Source organism: Aptenodytes patagonicus, chromosome 3, assembly GCF_965638725.1.
Source record: "Aptenodytes patagonicus chromosome 3, bAptPat1.pri.cur, whole genome shotgun sequence".
In the NCBI taxonomy this organism is placed as follows: domain Eukaryota; kingdom Metazoa; phylum Chordata; class Aves; order Sphenisciformes; family Spheniscidae; genus Aptenodytes; species Aptenodytes patagonicus.
Genome location: NC_134951.1, coordinates 29,016,076 through 29,035,998, shown reverse-complemented (window position 1 = coordinate 29,035,998; position 19,923 = coordinate 29,016,076). Strand labels below are relative to the sequence as shown.

At 39.1% G+C, this 19,923-nt stretch overlaps 1 protein-coding gene across 1 annotated transcript in view; it reads left to right on the top strand.

The window, feature by feature from the left end:
* Positions 1-18,478, top strand: part of HMGCLL1 (3-hydroxy-3-methylglutaryl-CoA lyase like 1) — an 83,376-nt gene extending 64,898 nt beyond the window's left edge. The window contains exons 8-9 of the mRNA XM_076332963.1: positions 12,372-12,497; positions 16,863-18,478. Coding sequence (XP_076189078.1) covers positions 12,372-12,497; positions 16,863-16,976 — 240 coding nt within the window. The 3' untranslated portion in view covers positions 16,977-18,478. The remainder of the gene's footprint in view (positions 1-12,371; positions 12,498-16,862) is intronic.
* Positions 18,479-19,923: the final 1,445 nt, after the last annotated feature.

Genomic DNA, 19,923 nt, shown 5'->3' with positions numbered 1-19,923 from the left:
AAAACTTTATTTGAAATGGAGATTCACTCTGCCTATGGTGTCCAAAAAGATGCCCTATTGATTGCATCTTCTTTGGTCACATTACTGTAATTATTAACTGTTTAATCCATCCTGGAATTCTACTCATGGCATTATATTTTAACACAAAATGGAAAGTTCTACTTCCTTGAAATTATATAGATGAATGACTAAAACATATATTCCAGAGCTCTTAAAGGGAGGTTGCTCCTTGGTTCTGAATCTTTGCAGTAGATGCTATATTTTCCAACAAGACCTTAGTGGTCCCATTTGTTAAATACATTTGTCTGAGTCTTGAATCAAATTAAGCATGTGCATAGCTGTTTGCAAGTTCAGCAGCTATTTAGTGAGAATGAATTTTAAGAAAAAAAGCACTGATAGAAATAATATACTATTTTTTTGTCACAGAAGATGTAAAAGGGAATAATTAAATTGAAAGAAAACAGAAATATCTAATACTTTTTAATACTGTAATGTCTACTGCAATATTGCCATAACTTTTGCCTAACTAATTGGGAACCTAGTCTTTAGTTCTTCTAGAGAATGAGGTGTGCAAGAATGAATACATTTGTTTTTGTTGTTGGGTTTTGTTTTATGGTTTTTGAAGTTGTATTTTTTTCCCTTGCAATGATTTTCAGAACACAGATACCAGTGGAGAAAAAAGAAGCAGTATAACTACTGTAAATATTTTATAAAATGTCCATCTGAAGCTCCTCAGCCTCTGGTAATTAGAGGCCATACTGTGGAGATTGACAGGGTAAATTACCAGTTAATGTTTACACAACAAAACATATGCCCAGTACAATATCCTACACTGATGTTACTGAAAGCAGAGTCCGGAAATGTACAGTGGAAACAAGACGTGGTACTTTTCTTGGGCCAACACAAACAGCAATTACAGCACAGTGTGAGAGAAGTCATAAGAAATACTACTGCATATCAGTAGTTCAACAAAGTCAGCACTTTTGTGTAATTGCAGGGGAAAAGGGCTGAAAAACATTACAGATCTCAGCAAGAAATGGCCCTTTATACTTTTAAACTGATCCTTGATAAAACAATGCCGGGGTCATGAGAAGGCTACTCTGCCAATTTTGCTTCACTGTGGGATCCATTGACATCTGGCTGAGCTGCGGAAGCTGGAAAACTTCTTTAATATTCTCTTGACAGTAAAATGGACATGTGGAAAACATTCTAATCTGTTAATCTTTGGTGCTCCTGAAGAAAAAGGACATTTGGCTTTATACTTTGTGATGATAAATATTAAGTCTCCAGATCTAGCTGTAAATAAGTTAAAAGCATTTGAATGGAGAATGCAGTTCTTATTTTCCAAATACGGGAGAAGATGGATATGCACCTGTGTAATCCAGATGATGTAATAAATGCCAGGAGGTTTTTTCTAAGGGTAGTTTACCATACGTCTTGGCAATCCGCTTTTCTTTATGCTGAGCATGTTTTGTCAATGAATATTAGGGAGCAGAAACTCTGAACTGCCTTACATCTACGTACTAAAATAGAATAAAATACTGTTTCACTCAGGGGATTATGAAAATAGAATTAAGAGAGATTCAAAATAGTAGTTATGCCTGAATAAAAAGTGCAGGTTTTATTTAACAGCATTAACTGTACCAATTATTTTTGGCCTAGACTTTAAATCTAATATGGAGTGATAGTGAATGATGGAGATATTTCAGCTTGAGATAGGATGCACAACTCTTAATTTCTGTTGTGAGATATCTCTCCAGAAATGAGAATAGGAATCTCTCACATTAGAAAATAACTGCTATGAGCATATACTATGTATTGTAAGTATGAAGTGTATATTGTGTATATTAATATAAAATGCAAAAGATACCATGGATTATGGAAAAACTAAACTATAATTCAAAATTCTGCACATCCTTGTCGTACATTTTGAATTAATCTGAACAACTGAAACAATGCTTAAAGATAACACTTATACACTTGATGAAAGTTAAAGTGATTTCCCAGTTCTAAGTAGCAAATTTTATCATTATAACACATGTACCCTGTTGGAAATGTGTGACTTCCTTTAGAAAACTTCAGGTATCTTCTTTTGCAAAATAAGTAGCCTCGGGAATTAATAGGGCTGTTGCCTTTTTCTTTTTCCCCCAAAAAGATGAAAACCGTAACAACAGTTAAGAAGATGAAGACAGACTTTTGTTCTCTGATACAATCAGGTCCTTTTTTTTCTGTCCACTTATTAATAAGTTCTGATATTTCATTGATTGTTATTGAGATCTGCTAGAGGTGTCAAATCTATGAACTCCAACTGCAGGTTAGAACTACTACTACTGCTACTACTAATGATACAGTCTTGAAGTCCATGCCCTTGCTCAAGCAAGCTCCCAGTGAATAATGATTTCAGTAAAGTAAGAAGTAGTCCAATCCACTTTTATACAGTTGAGGAGTTTCCAGAGATCTGGGTCTGTATAAAATACCAGACTTTTCTAAGAAGTTGAACTTTGCTGCTAGAGTTTTAAATCTTGCTGTTGCATAAGGAGATTGAAAATGCAGCAAAATCTGATTGAAAAGTGGAGGGGCAAAGATGAAGTTAGGGAGGGGCTAGCTTTCTCAGGGACATGCACAGAACCCACCACCATCCTGGTGTTTGTGAAGTAGCTGAAAACTTAAGCTTCAGCAGGATCTTCCTTTTAGATGTTGCCTTGTGTTTATGAAGCACAGGGCAGTTTGGTTCTCAAATGAGAAAAAGCCATAGGCAGTCATTTTGTGGTTCACTGCCTGTGTGTCCCACATTACCCAATAGTTAGGACATTTCTTTAGAAGGAAGGTGAAGAAAAAACATGAGCCTCAGGTAGGATAGTATCACTGCTAGACTATTGGATGTATTTGTGTTTGGTTGTGTGGGTTTGTTTTGTTTTTTTTTTAGCTCCACTGCTGAATCTGCTCCATTTCTAAGTCAGCTAAATCTGTCTGGGATGGTTATTGGCCGGGGGGGGGGGGGGGGGGGGGGAAGTTTGACTCTAGTCTAGCTTGATTCCTATTAAATAGGTGAAATGGGAAAGAAGTTGTTCTAATAGTTACAACAGTAACCTGAGCAACTTCCTGGAAAGCATAGGTACTGACATCAGAGGAAAAGCCTTGGAAGCATGAGATAGGAGTAGTCATCTACTTTAAATTGTAATGTGCAACAGATCATTTAATATGTCATTACTGCCATCATGTTTGGGATAGCAACCAAAACCTTCAGCAGACATTCTGGTATGTGGCAGAGACAAGGGAGATTTGGATTGAAGGATATTTACCAACTGCTCCCTCGCTTTGTATATCACCACATCCAGGAGAAACAAGTGTAGGTCTAGTTGTCAAGGTATGAGAGGGAACAATACTAAAAGTCACTAATATCTGAAAAGGTCTTTTCACTCTAAACGTGGAAGCTCGTTATGCTCTTGAGATGGGAAGCACTGGGTGAAGCTGAATTAGTTGTGGAAGAAAATGTCCTTGTACTAGAATTAACAGTCATCGATCTTAGCTGCACAGAGGAAGACAGAGAAGAGGCTGACCTTAGCATACATTTTCAGACCTCTGAAGAACCTGTTAGAGTTCCTGGTGTCATGTTGGGGTCCCCTCCACCCGTCTTGGTCCATTGAGCTTCCCCAGCTTCCACGCCAAGGAGCCAGTGGTGGTTTTCAGACTGTGAAGACCACACATGTTGTATGGGTGATCAGCCCCAGACAAGGAGCTGATACTTCTGTAGGACTCCACAGCACATCTGGAGATGAGCCCCGGGGATGCGCGGGAGGTCCCCATTTTTGCTGACTGGGTGGCAGGTGGGTGTGATTTCAGAGATAATACAGGGAATGAAAGTCAAAACAAAGTGTTTTTTGTGGGTGGGTGATGTTTCTGGCTCTAGGGGAGTCAGGTGCTGCTGTGTGAGGGCTCTGGCTGAATTGAAGTCAGATGGGATTTTAAATGCTGTTACCATTTCGTTCCTTTAGATACCCTGATGTTGACATACCGTAATACTACCATGGAATGAAATAGTTCTGCTCTGCTTTCCTGTCTTTCTTATAAATGCCATCATTGCTACAAATTTATTTTATAAAGATAGATGTTTTCTGCCACCCACCTATTTTGTTTGCTCACATTGGTACAAGCTAGTGTACTCTGCCACTTGGTGCATCATGCTGAAAGTGTTCTCTTTATACAAAGTGAGGGAAATTAGACCTCCAGGAAGAGTTTTGGCCGCCCAGCTTAAGCTGCAGAGTGAATCAACAGAAATTGGTCTTCCAGTAACTAGAAGGGTTGGGAGTTGGCAGAAGCTAACCAGGACTGAACAAGAAAATCAAAAGAATTTGTAGTTTCTTTATAAAGTATAGATACCACTAAAAGGTGTACCTGAGATAGATGAACTAGGTTATATGTTCCCTGAATGTTGGAAAAAGTAGCCTTTTCAGACACTGTGATGCTCGGGTCAGATTTGCCCTTTTCATTGATGGATTCACATGTTCCGCATTTGCCATGTGCACTTCAAACACTAGATCAGTGCCTTTCCCTGATTCTCCATAGTAGCATTCTGTCCTTTTTCAATATTGTAACTCACAGTGAAGTGCACTCCGTGCAGTCTGCATCTCAAACACTGATTTTTACCTGTGGTTCCATCATTCAACCCATTCTCAGCTGATGTCCCATAATTCAGCCTTTATGATAATTCAGCCATTTTATTTTAGTGGGTAGGTCTCTACTCTGCTCATCCTCTGTGCGCCATCCCTTGCAAAGTGAATGGATTTTGTTTCTTCATCGGACCTCCAGTGTCAGCAGTTCCAAACATGCTTTCTCCAGTACCAGCAAAATTTTCCTCCCCCAGAGCAACCCTCAGTAACTTTACCATCAAGTTAAGTAATCTTTTTGTCTTCCCTGTCCGTTCAAAGCCCTCAGTTTATTCTCAGGTTTATTTTTATTCATTTACACTGGCATGTAGCACGTGACAAAAACCTGGTTGTCACCTGGCTGCATGTAGGGCACAGACAACCTGGTGCAGTTGTTGCATCTCTGGACTAGACGGTTCCCTCCCTGCCTACCCCGAAGCTGCCCTTTGCCTTTCCTCTCTGGTTCCCCCTTTCCCTCCGGATCCCAAGATTATTATCTTCTCTGCTCTACCTGTTTAACTGGTCTTCTGACTGCGTCCAGACTTAAATCTATAAAATGAATATCCTGCATTTTTAGATCAGATTATTTCACAATACATAGCAAGCAGACAAACTGTTAAACCACCAGAGGTTTACTTGGGAGCAGCAACTTCTGCTGGAGAGCACCTGGGGCAATAAGTACTTACTTCAAATCATCAGCAGCTGAACTGGGAAATCTGACAATGCCCTGGGTTGCCTGGGGAGGGAAGGAAGGGAGACTGGAAAGTCACTCAGTGCTCTGATGATCATCGCGTCTTCATGGGTTTCGACAAGACCTTGAAATGTGTCTCCTGCTCCCCCTGCAGGTTTTGTGATCCTTAGCAAGGGAGCAGCTCGAATTGCCTACAACCCCAAATTAGCAAACCCCTATTGTCTTGTAAATAAAAATGAGTGCACATATTCAAAAAGGGAGCAAAATATGCCTGCATAGGCAATACTAAAAGCGATGTGTGAACATCTGCTTCCCACTATTAATTTTGTTATGGCGTAGGATTTTGATTAGGACTTTCTAAGCTTTTCAAAATGTCAAAACCAGTCTCATGTTTAATGGCATCGATTCCCCCTAAACATCCACGAACATTCTCTGAAGAACTGGTTCCACAACACAGATCTCAGCTGCTCGAGCCTGCCGGTGAGAGGCTTTCTGTGCAAGTGATGCACTGTCAGCCAGAGACACAGATTTTTCCGACTCAGTTTCAGAGAAATTGCTTCACAGTTCTTTGTTGAGGTTAAGGGAAAGAGCATGATCAGCTGCTGCTCTTATGACCCTCAAGCATTTTAGCTACCAGGCTGACCAGTTCCTGACAATGGGGTGGAACTTTCCTAAGCTCATAACTAAGTCCAGACTGTGTGATCTCTTAAAAGCAGTATTTCTCCTGTGCCAAATTTGAGAGTGCAAAGCTACAAGAATATCTCCAAGAAGCTCGTGTTAGAATTATTGAATATTAGCATAACAAAGTGTTTTTCTTCCCCAAAACTTGTTCTCGGAAGTGGCCAACCCCATTTTTCACTAACACTTTCCAAAACAATCCAGCCCGAGGCAGAGACGAGGCACGGAAAATATAAGATCCAGCAGTTAAAGGCTGACAAAGTAATAAACAACTGAAAGTAGGGCCTTATGATGGGAAGTGTTAGGGAACTTTAACTCTAGATGTCATTGCCAGCTTTGCTTATAATAAATGTGTCAGTAGCAATATGAAAAGATGTGTGCAATAAGTTAAAGGAATGCTGTATTAAACGATTTTATGCAGCACGTCTGCCCACAAATTGCTTGCATCTCAATATGTTTCGGGAGAAAAGGATTTTTTTTTTGGCTGAATGTATTAATTTTCTAACTAAATGAACGGGGAAATTACAGATTTTAATGTTACAGTGACACCCTGTGGTCAGTAGTGATGAAGTTTACTCTGAAAAGTAGTGTTTTCTTTTGTGATGCATTAATCTTTAGCAAGACCGGAGAGAAAAAGAAACAAGAAGGAAAAGTAGTTAACTTTCAGGGTTTTCCACAGACAGATGTTGTCCCATTTTATTGCCTTATATGTAGAAATATATGCTTCGAATTGCTCAAATACTAAAATAATATTTATTTATATACAGTTGTCTTATTGAAATAAAGGGGAGTGACAAGCCTTGATTTTAGACAACTTAGTAATATAACTCACAGAAGCGTCTCTATGGGCACAGCCATTTTACAGAGCATTGCTGGCATAGTTATTTATATTTCTATGGTTATCTATATCTCTACAGGAGGAGAAGTTTTCCCTGATGGCATACCAAGTAGTGGTGGGTAGCAGGCTGATGCCAGAGAGACACGGTAATGGGACAGTACCACACCACGCCAAGAGTGCCAGCTAGACACTGACAGGGCTGCAGGATTAAACAGTTGGAAGTATTAGTCTTGTGCTGCTTTCTGTGTGGACAGTCTTTGACCTAACGCGTGTAGGTCCTCCTTTTACTTCTTCCTCCCTTCCGTCTCCCTTCCTTGAACAAATGCTGAACTAATATGCTGATATTTTGTCATATCTATGTGCACCTATCTTTAAGGTACTGTGGTACTGAACTTTACAATGCTGTGGCCCCTAAACTTTCAGGGACAACAAATCTTCTCCTATTTAATACCTCATAGTTTAATATCTCATAGTTTAAAAAAATCCCGATTTATGAGAGACCTGGTTTATAGTTTCTGGTTTATACCTTATGCATCCCTGGAGTTACTGATGCTGATCTTGCCATTTTTAAGAGAGGGACAAAGTTAATTTTTTGTCAGATGAAGCCAGGTTTAAAGATCAGTAAGGAAGGAGACTGACTGTCCCAACAAGAAGTTATGGGGAGGTAGTAAAGCAAACTAAGAAACATGAAGCATTTATTATTCACTGGCAATAATGGTTTCCTGTTAAAACTGGCTATTTGACAAAGGTGATGAATTTAATTCCTTTCTCTCTCATTGGGGAATTAGGAAGTTAGCATGGGACAGGAGCAAAAAGTCTTCTGCCTTCTCTAGAGAGTAAGCTAAAGCTAGCCAAAGCTAAAGTTTGGAAGGAGTTCAGGAACCACTGTCAGAAATTTAGGGATTATCAAAACTCCTCAAGTGTCAAAAAAGATTGGAGCACTAAAGTTGTCCTGGAAGCCAAGCCATTGTTCACCCACACACACGTCCATACATAAGCAGCTCAGCGAGTGCTCGTCTAGGACATATCCTACAAAAAAGCTGCAGTGCAACTTCTCATGAATCTCAGCACAATTTAGCGCCTGTCAGGAAGTGACAACGAGACTGTGGGCTTTTTAAAGATCTCATATTGACAGTGAATGTTTTGCAGGCTCAGATTGTTGAAAGGCTTGAAACTCATTATCTCCTTTAAAAGCCTGACAAATATTGGACATGCGATGAAGGAAGAGGCCTTGTTTTACACATTATGTCAATTTTTAGCTTTTCTTTTAGAGCCCCTTATGCTTTTAATGGCTGCAAAAGCAAAACAGCTTCATAGCTGCTCAAACTTGCAGAGAAGTTATTTATTAGGTGCTATTTCAGACTCTGTGCTTGGACAGGCTGGGCTGTAATATTAACCTCCAAATTAGTTAGTAGTGCTGCTGAAGGATGTTTTCCAACATCTGTTTTTAGCACTGTTAGAATGGAGCTTGGAGCATGGATTATTTAAGGACTTTTTGAATGGGGCCACCATAGAGATGAACTGCAGTGATTCTGCACACGAATCGGAAAACACATTATATTTACCCATATCACACGCAAGGGCAGACAGATGCAGCTGAGCCTGCTGCTGAAATGTTGCTGTAGACATCTTATCAGAAGTGTTGTGAAGAGAACTTTAAAGGACAATATCTTAAAGGCAGAGACACCCGCTCATTGCATATTAAGAGCACTGATTTGAAGACGTGTCAGATTTGGAGGTCAGTCAGAGCTGCTGTATTATATACGACGTGTCAAGACCTTGTCTACAATTGGCTGAATGTTAAAATGGCAAATCCATCCTGATGCAGATACCATTATAGAGATGTAAACATGTTTATACACTGTTTCTGGGAAGTAATGGATGAAAGCCTCCATACCGAGGATGTTACCAATGTAAAGCTGTGACTAGACTTTCTCCTTTTTCTGTTTAGCCAGAATAGTTGATGGTTTAAAAGACAGAGCAAGTATCACTGTCCGTCATCTGGAGGTTGCTGCTCTCACTGCTTACTGCTTTTGCACATACGATAGACTAAAATGACTGAGCTCACTCCAGCTTCCAGTGGAGGTAGTTTGAATTAACTCAGACGAGGCTGCCTGAGAATACTAGGATGTGCTTAGACAAAGATGTGTATTTCATGTTACCGTTATGTTGCTGTGGTATCCCATACCCCTCCATGTATTCACACTTTCAACAGACAACAATAAGCAGCATGTACCCCAGTGTTAGGAGACTTGCACTGCAAATGCAGAATTATGGTGACATCACAAGTGTTTGTACAAGCATATCAAGAAATTAGTGAGTATATATATCCAATGCCTTTAGAAGACACACCCTTTTAATGCTGGCAGTATATTGTTTCTTGTTTTTTCTCACAGTGAGAGCCCTGTGAAGCATTGGATCAGGCTACTGATGGTAATATAAGTGACACCCCACAGGAGGAGGTTCTCCCAGCTTTGAACCGGCAAACTTTTCTGGCTGTTTTCAGATGCCGCTTTAGTTGTCACCAAATACAATTTAGTTGATATTTTTCCCATTTTTGCACAAGGACAAGCGTTTCATAAAGATGAGAATTATCACCCCCAGAGATAGTTCACTGGGGTTAGAAAGTGACTGCTTATATGCTACTAAAGCTGTTTCTGAGTCTGTTGATCTTCCTTGGGAGTTTAACAGCCGTGATGTACCTCAGCACATTATTTGTCTATAGCTTTTATCCTCATATAAAAGTTACTGAAAATAAGTACCTCCAGAATAATGTTCTAGCAGTTATGACATAACCTGACAGCTGGCAGGAAACTCCATGAAGGACACTTTCTTCTACCTTTTCATCCCTGAAACAGTCATTTCTGACGGAAATCTTAAAATCAGCCTGAAAGAGCAGGCATGGTAGTGGGATGCTTGCTTGTATCGTACCAGCGCTTCTACATGTTAGTCTCCCTTTTCCCCAGACCTTCACCATACCCTAAGTCTTTCCATTACAAGGCCTTAGGTGTGTTGCTGCAGAGACATTTGCAAGCCTGACAGCTACCGCTGTGGAGCTTGAAGCAATGACTTCCAGAGTAAATGTATGAATCTTAGCAGCTAGTGCAAAAAGAGACAGAATTTCCAATTGAAAGCTATCATAAACGCATATCCTCTGTGTATTGGACACAGATGTGTTGTATAACACATTTTCTGACCGGTGGGTTACACAAACAAAGTGTGTGACAAGTGACTGAAATGTGAAACATGTACTTTGGTGATTCACTCCATAATTCACAGATTAGCATACTTTAAAGTACAATATCCCTTCTTAGAGAGTCTCATTGTGTGAGCAATATTAAACAGTACTGTCTTGCCTGTCACAGTTATGCACCTCGCCTCCTTTGAGGTCTTTATTACAGGCTTTGAGCAGCTACCTAGCTCAAGATAATGTTCCCTGCCTGAGAATAGGACCTGGGACAAAGCTTTATTATTGCCCTCCAGAAATGTTGGAACTTCGAAGAGCCTGTAAGGCCAATGATAAAACTATGGAAAGCACTGTCAAAACTAGAAGCAAATACAACCAAACATTAGGGAAGTTTATTTCAGAAGTAAAAAAAAAAAACACTGATGGGTATATTTGGAAAGGGGACTTAGCAACTGCAACATGCAGGACATCATCTTTTGCCTACCTTGCCAGCTAGTGGTACGTGTGGCTGTGAAGGAGAAGCGCAGGCTCCCAGCTTAGCCTGTGGGGACAGGTAGGTCCCTCAGAAAGAGAGCAACAGAAATCAGCTTGCCATGCAGTCAGGCCTCTAAACTGATCTTACTGACTTGCAAATGTGAGTAACAGGCATGGTTTAACCTCTGAATCTCTCTGGACCCAAAGTCAAAGTTGGAGTATTGAAAACTTATCTCTGCACAGGAACTCCTGTCCTGAATTTGAGCTGTGATTGCACCCTGATTCAGTCTGCCTGACTTCTTCTAAACTTTTGGTGTATGTCTGCCTAAATTAGCCCTAGGGGGAGGAGAACCCTCTATGTGCCTAAGGTAGAGAGAAGCTGGTGTCTTTGAAGATGTGATGACTTCTCTGCCTAATATCATTGCCTGCTTCTGATTATCTCTAGAGCCTGAATGCCTCCAAAGGGATCTAATCTTCTTCAAGGGAAATTCTGAAGAGGTTTCTCTAACAAGGGAGACCCAGTGTCCTGGATCACATACCTAACAGGTTAAAACAGAAAAAAATGCTTCCCAATTTCAGCTTTATTTAAAAATCTAATCACAGAAAGAAGAGGGTGCAAGAGCTCACTAAAGTCAGTGGAAATCACAGGCTTGGTTCCTTTCCCTCCCTGACCAATCTCGTAGGGAAGGCTTTATCCCATAGGAAATTTAATATTACCTGTTGGGCAGAGTTGATAACTGGTTTACTCTTCTTTATCATGAATATGCTGAGAGAGGATCAGGAGAGAGAAGGAGCTTGGATACAGTAGGAAGAAAATAAAAATCAGAGAATTATGAATTTATGACAGCTGGCTGTTTTTTCAAGTCTTAATTTAAATGAGAAGGCTTAACACTGTGCATCAAGTACTCCCTTAAAAATATTCAAAGATCGGAACCTATATCTATGGAGAACTTCCATGATATCCAAGCTATTCAGTTATTCTAAGCATCTTAAAAACTAGGCTTTTGAATGCTGCTCCAGGACCGTGCTAGGGTGTGAAATTTGCTATTTTGGGGGTTGTATTTTCTTCTAGACTGGTGAATACGGTAAACAATGCGTCAGACTCACCAGGATAAAGTTCTTTAAACTTTTACTTCCAGTTGATTTAAACTCATGAACTCTTTAACAGATCTGCCAAAATTTAATTCTTCCTTACATTGTGGTGTTCCATTTGGGTGAAAATACCTTGTAGTCTTCCTGTAAAACAAGAACAAAAAAATTATTTACGTGGTGGTTTCATGATCTCTAATAAAGAGGAAAGCAAAGAAAATGAGAAGAGAGAAAATGCTAGGAGGGAAGTTCTTTGTGGAAGAATAGCCATTAATATAAAACACATTTTAGAGGGTAGATGTCCCAAAATCTTTTGGATGACACGTAAATCAGATGCTAATATTAAGACTTCCAACTTGCAAAGACTTATACATATGCTTAAAATTACATTTGAATAAACGCATCGATTGTGTTTGATTGCATGTAAGCCTTTGCAGGAATAGATGCAGGCTACTTAAAAACAACATGTAGAGAGATAAAGAGAGAAAAGACATAAAACTCTGGCTCTAAAACAGCAATCATCTTATCTGCCAAAATCACATGTAATGGACCGTTAGTTCTCTGTTCCACATCCTGTGTTTGAAGAGTCTTACCTTATAAAGATGTCAGGACTAACACCATTATAAGGAATGTCCTCCAAGAAACAAATCCATTTGTGGAGAAATGTGTTTTTTATCCATGGTAACTAATATGTATAGCCTGCTATTAATGAATAATTATAAATAATACTCTGTGCTGATGTTGCATTTTTGTGTTGTTATCTTCCAGATGGGAGTTGCTGTAGTGGATTCATCGGTTGCAGGACTGGGTGGTTGTCCCTATGCAAAAGGTTCTACTGGAAATGTAGCCACAGAAGATGTGATATACATGCTTAACGGTCTGGGGGTCAATACAGTAAGATATTTTTACTTTCTACTTAAGGCTTTAAGGAAAACAAAATTATTTTTCTAGAAAACATACGATACATACATGACAATTACTTGTGCTGTACAATAAAATATTGGGAGCAAATAGTAGGTTTTGCAAACTCAATGCTTTAACATGGCTTGACACATAACATGAATGATGTTGTCTTCACTAGCAATTTAGAGTAGAACTGGTTTGTGTATTTGACAGGAATTTGAATAACCCCCCTCTCCCTACCTGGAGCTATGAGGAGCTCAGTAGCAACTGCTTTGAGTCATTGCTCTGCCTCAGTAACCACAAAAAAATCATTACTGTAGGCATTGCCCCAGAAGGCTGATCAGCTCTACAGTGGAAAGACTGAGTGGACCTCAGCTTTTTTCACAGTGCTTTGGATTTGGTTCATAGTGCTTATTAATTTCTTGTCAATTTTTCCGGCTTCAAAGTAGAAAAAATTGTGGTGTTTGAAGCCCAAGCACAGGACATTACTATTTCTCAGGTATCCACTTAATATATTTCAAAATTGTACAAAAACTGTTACTGGCTAGCAGGCTTCACAGTCATTTTTATTTCCAGCCCTGTTCTTGGAGGAGAGGGCAAAGCGGCTTATCTGCACTGAGCTGCCCTTTAATGAACCTTACCAGTGAGCATCCACACTTGAAGAGCACACATATAGTATCCCTGGCTTGGTTGACATCTTGATTATTGTATTCCTGGGAACCAAGTAATGCTGCCTTCTTGAAAAAATGTGCTCTTTGGTCTTCCTGTTGGTCATCATTGTTCTGGAAATGTGGCATAATGAGTTTGTTCTAACTCAAGCAATACAGTGACTTTACCTTTAACTTAGACATAGACTTTGAGAGTCAAGCTCAAAGGAGAACACATGAAGAGCTGCCAAAACTGCAACACGTGTGGTTTGTATTTAAACTACTGCAGAAAGAAATTGAAAAGCCTGATGTCTGAAATAGAATGATCTGAGTTATTGGGGAGCTTATTACTTGTCTGTCGGTTGCAGTTCAGTGTGGCACGCATGCCGACAGAGTTCTTTGACATAAAAGGATCATGGAACTTGTTTCTGAATTGTGCATCCCCTGAGCACTGTTATATCATATTCAGTACCTTACAGAGTTCACTGTAATGTTTATCTGCTTTCATGTGCTTCTTAGGGAGTTCTGGGTAGATGTCCGACACCTGTTTAGAAAAGGTTTAATCACAAGTGTCCGTTGTACAAGTGGACTCTGTTTTGAACTGTTCATACGTGCTTTGGGGTAGCTTTTTTCATGAAGAAGGTGATTATTCTTTTGAAACAACACAGTTCTTTGGAATAAGGAGGAGAAATCATGCATTTCACTTTACATTTCTGTGCACCTTAGACTTAGGCTTTCAGTACAGTCTTTCCTTGGGCAAAATACCCATTGACTTTTCCAACTGACTCATAGCAAAAGGAATCAATTAAATAAAAATAGCCTGATTAAATGAAATATACCTTGTTCCAGGCTTCTTGATAAGATTTATTAATCTGTTAATGATCTGATGTCCAAGCAGGAATCTAGCTTGTCCTAAAGGTTGATACCAAATCCCATGGAGATAAAAATCTCACCATCAGACATTTAGTTCTCCCTTTTAAAAAAAAAAAAATTAGATTATGCAATAGCAAAACACAAGGCTTTGCTCCTTGACCCTTTTCTGGCCCATTAAGAAAAGAGTGGTTTACTGGATGAGAGACATGGAGCCTCAAAATTATTATCTTAATATATGAGCTTTGGTCTTCGCAGTGCTGGTTGGTTTTGGTACCATGGCCAATTCTGTCAAATCATTATTGCAAAAAACTATTAGTAAGTCCCTTTTTGTATAATGGCACAAAATGAGATTATAATTACTAATGCTGTCCATTTGCAAGGAGCGCTTTCTCATGTTCCTCTCAGCTATGCACTAAAGCTTTCATTTTGTTGACTGAAGTCACTTAAAGTGTCAACCAAAGGATGGACAGTATTTAAGCGTACATTACTGAGTTCAGATTGACTAGATACATCAAAATAATAATTGATGCTTGTTTTATACTGTTCTTCAGAACACGTAACTGAGAAGTGATGCGTGAAATGAATCGCTAGCAGGCTAAATGTGAAATAATTTTCTAGCAGAGCCCATCTACAAAGAGATTTATTGGTTGTACCATGGTAATGGATACATAATTATGTCATAGATCATTAATGCTTATGAAACTTTGTAGGGAGACATTACATATAGAAAGTATAAAAACAGTTTCTATATGGTTCCTATGTAATTACAGTAATAGTACTTGTGCTCATGATGCCTTCAGAGTGCTTGGCAAACAATAAGCCTTTCTGAGAAGCAACTAAGTACTATTAGCTTCACATTACTGACACCAAAACTGAAGTTCAGAGAGATAATAGACCTGGTATTTATGAATGCTGAATGAGAACTGATTAACTGAAGTTAATGGGAGTTAAAGGACTTTGCCTCCTGGCAGAAGCTTTTCTGACTTAAGGCACTTATCCAAGCTCATAGATACTATTGGAGGTACTTGTCTTTGTGTTTCATGGTTTTATTCCTTGGTGTCAAGGAATAATTCTGGATATATGGAGTGGTTACCAAGTACACTTAAGTACATTTCTGAGTATCTGTCTGAAGACATATTATTTTGACTCAACAACCTTACAAACACCTGTCACTACTCTTTTCCCATCCCCATCTATGAGTCATACTGGTGAATGCTGGGTTTTGCGCCCTCATGGTAATCCTCTTTGGTTCACGACACTTACATAAGAAAGACCATGTAAAAGGCAGAGATGCTTGTATTCCATTTAACGACTGTGAACTGTGAACATATGTTCCTTATCAACACATATCACATTATGCAGTGTTACAGTGCTGAAAATGTGAATTTTGATAGTTTGGGGTTTTTATTTTGCCATCTTCCATAATCTAACTACCAAGTATGTCTATGGTGGTATGTTGCTCGTTTCTTCCTGTAAAAAAGCACAGACGCTTTAAGAATTTTTTAGATTTCATTATGTGCAATAGCACTCTACAAACTAAGCCTAAGTAATGACCAATAAAGGATAAACAGAATGAGCTGAAGTCACCCTTGTTATAACGGTAGTAAAATGAGACAGCTATAAAAGGGTGTCTTTGAACAATATGGTTTAGATGGTGCTATATACTAGAGCTGATTGGAAACTTTGAAGCATTTTTTTTTTTCAAATTAAAAATGTTTTTGATTACATTTCTGTGAAGTAATTTCTATTCTCATTAACATTTTTAGCCAATTCCAAGAATGAAAAAGGCAAAGTTTACTGTAGAACATGGAAATAAGTGCTAGATCCAATTAAAGGATTAAGCATCTAAATCAGGTCTTGGTCTGGTCTTGGTCTGATCTTGGTCTTGGTCTCAGGTCTTTAGTGCATAAATCCATAAGTGTTATGAAAATGTATTTCTGGTGCAATACATCTTGTACTCTTTAATGTTGAGTGACACACATCTCCCAGTTTTGTGCGACTGCTCAGTGTAGTTCGAAGTCCCCTTTTGCATCCCTTCTACAGGAACTTTACTGGCTTCTAAATTCCAATCTTTGGAGCAAGTACTTACATCACTTATACGATCTAACTCTAAAACTTTTACTATACATGAGTAGTCCAGGAGACTAATAATGCGGTATTTTTTCCTCTTTGATGAGTGATCTGATTCCATTTTAGCAATCAAGCAGCACTGATATGTGTCTTATGTTAGTTAAAAAACAGTTGATTGCTCAAGGAACATTTTTTTAGCATGGGCAGATCAAGCAGCTGCAATTTTTTGCTCACTTGTGCTAGCAATGTAAATTGTAATTTTGCAATGAAAGGAACTTCTTCAGGAAGGAGATTATATTTATTCAAGAGAATGCAGGATCCCGTTTCTCACTGAACTCAATTCCTAATACAAGTGTGTTTCCTCCATTTTCCTGAGCTGCAAATGGGATACGTATAAGCATGAAGTTTCTTAGCATTTAGTGATAAATAAGTACAGCGCATATGTAGACACTGTATTTTTCTTCCAACTTCTTCAAGTTGTTATACCAGTTCTTTATCCCAGATTCTTTTGAGTTTGAAATATATTACTAGAGTATTTAGTCCACTGCTGTTAGAAATCACCCTCAAAGTGGTAGAACCTTCCAAACAACTGGAAGCTGTGACTATAGTGTACGTCACTGTAACTCTACTGATCTCCATTCCCAACCTATGACATGAATCAGGCCCTTTGTTTGCAAAAATTAGACCCTGGAGGAAAAAAACTTGGATTTTGAGCATTTTCAACATGTGCATTTATTATTCTTAACTTTTTTCACCTCTTTTTTAGGGAGTAAATCTTTATACAGTGATGGAAGCCGGAAACTTCATCTGTACAGCTTTGAACAAGAAAACAAACTCAAAGGTTGCACAAGCTTCCTTCAATACTGGAACTATCAATTAAATGGAATTTTTTTGCAGCTTAATTACATTTGTCATCTACCTTGACCAAGGACATTTATATCAAGAAAACAAATATAAGAAAACCATTTCAGCAAAGAACCAAAATAGAACTCGTATATAACTTATTATGGGAAGAGATACTGTACTGTACTGTTTTGTCAAGAATTGTCTGATTTGTAAGTAAGAAATAAATGACTGTAGTACAGAACCCTGTGCTTGGTACTTCTACAGAGGAGAAAAATGTATAAACACCGGGACATTTTCCCATGTTTTAAACTGAATTTCAGTTCTTTTCGGGAAACCTGAGAATCATAGAATCATGGAATCATAGAATGGTTTGGGTTGGAAGAGACCTTAAAGATCAGCTAGTTCCAATCCGCCTGCCATGGGCAGGGACACCTTCCACTAGACCAGGTTGCTCAAAGCCACATCCAACCTGCTCTTGAACACTTCCAAGGATGGGGCATCCACAACTTCTCTGGGCAACCTGTTCCAGTGCCTCACCACCCCCATAGTGAAAAATTTCTTCCTTATATCTAATCTAAATCTGCCCTCTTTCAGTTTAAAGCCTTTACCCCTTGTCCTATCACTACATGCCTTTGTAAAAAGTCCCTCTCCAGCTTTCCTGTAGGCCCCCCTTAGGTACTGGAAGGCTGCTATAAGGTCTCCCCAGAGCCTTCTCTTCTCCAGGCTGAACAACCCAACTCTTTCAGCCTGTCTTCACAGGAGAGGTGTTCCAACCCTCTGATCATTTTTGTGTCCCTCCTCTCGAATTGCTCTAACAGGTCCATGTCCTTCTTATGTTGGGGGCCCCAGAGCTGAATGCAGTACTCCAGGTGGGGTCTCACCAGAGCAGAGTAGAGGGGGGAGAATGACCACCCTCAACCTGCTGGTCACGCTTCTTTTGATGCAGCACAGGATACAGTTGGCTTTCTGGGCTGCGAGCGCACATTGCTGAGTCATTCTGAGCTCCTCATTAACCAATACCCCCAAGTCCTTCTCTTCAGGGCTGCTCTCAATCCATTCTCCACCCAGTCTGTATTTGTGCTTGGGATTGCCCTGACCCAGGTGCAGGACCTTGCACTTGGCCTTGTTGAACTTCATGAGGTTTGCACAGGCCCACTTCTCAATCCTGCCAAGGTCCCTCTGGATGGCATCCCTTCCCTCCAGCGTGTCGACCGCACCACACAGCTTGGTGTTGTCAGCAAACTTGCTGAGGGTGCACTCAATCCCACTGGCCATGTCGCCGACAAAGATGTTAAACAGCGCTGGTCCCAATACCAACCCCTGAGGAACACCATTTGTCACTGGTCTCCACTTGGACATCACGCCATTGACCGCAACTCCTTGAATGCGACCATCCAGACAATTCCTTATCCACTGAGTGGTCCATCCATCAAATCCATGTCTCTCCAATTTAGAGACAAGGATGTCGTGCAGGACAGTGTCAAATGCTTTGCACAAGTCCAGGTAGATGACATCAGTTGCTCTTCCCATAATATATATGGGAATATATATATGAATACATAGTTTATATGAATGAATAGTTAATATATATATTAATATATATGAATACATAGTTAATTTTGAAACAAGATGGCATTTAGAACAGTACAAATATTTGCAGTAGTTTATGAGCTCCCACACTGTGTGTGGCCATTCTATTATGTGTTTTATTTATCTGAACTTTACTTTTCATTTGTCAAGTCAGTTGTGTTATGAACATGGAGCCAAATCTGAATTCACCATAAGAATTTTTTAGCAATAGCACTTTTTTATTTTTGTTTTGTTTAACATCTGTTAAGTGTATGGATGACTTTATCTTGTTCCAAGACTTTGTGGTGAGTGGCAGTCTGCCAGATCCTCCAAATCTAATGCAAATTTCCTTATTTGTTACATATGTTAAATTTGTTGTAGTTGCTTTTTTTCGTCAACTGTATTAAACCTAATTATATGAAGCAATTAAAAATTGGCAAGGTTTTCAATCATAATTCAGGGTAGTAGTAGTGTAGAAGGGGCTAAATTTTTGTCCAAAGTCTCATAGAACAATTTGATTTTTTATTCTATAGTCTATGAATTGACATTCTCACCTATAAGTCATGAATTTTTGAGGATAATAATATTCTGCCGGACTAGCTTACAAAGGGAACCACTTACAATTTTTCTTTGTGTTCTACTGATAGCGATACTGTACTTTTCAGTGTCTTTGTTCAGCAAAATGCCAGTGAACTGCATTGTCATTTTTAGATCAGTAATGGACAAATTCAAAGAAGAGCCTTATCCTATCTATGTTCAAATGTGCCATGAAAATATTGTCATTTTTTCAGTCTGAAACATCAGTACTGTTATTGGTTGTTTGCGTAGGATCCTTCTGTAATTCTCCGTGTACTTAACCTTGATTTTTTCTGAAAATAGCCTGTTACCACGAACGTCCAAAACCTTGGACTATGATCTTTTTCCATATTCTTCATTTTCCTCCGAAATTTAAAAGGTTGGAAAAAGGTAAGATGAGAGAAAGTGAAGGATAACATGTGAAGAAGGAAAAGGCTGAATCATTTTTATCTGGAACTCAACTCTGCCAAGTTACAGCTGAGTCTCAGCTTGCCTTTGAAATTCCAGAGTGAACCTTTTCTGAGATCTTTTAGCCGGTACTGTAGTTTAGAATTGGCACAGCTTAAGAAAGTCAAACTTTGCATGCCAGGTAACTCAAAGCTAGAAACTTGATATAAAACCTCTATCCTCTTTATGCTGTAATGATAGTCAAAACCAATATAAACTACATTGTTTTACTCTTCTCATGGTAAAAGTCAAAGAATAAGCAAAGAAATGTGTTTAGGTGAGGCAGGAAATATCTTGCCTATCAATCCAAAATACTAAATTGCACCCCTTCCTGCAGTATCTAGTGAGAAGACGTTCAAGTACTCTTAAAAACATGAACACCCTGATTT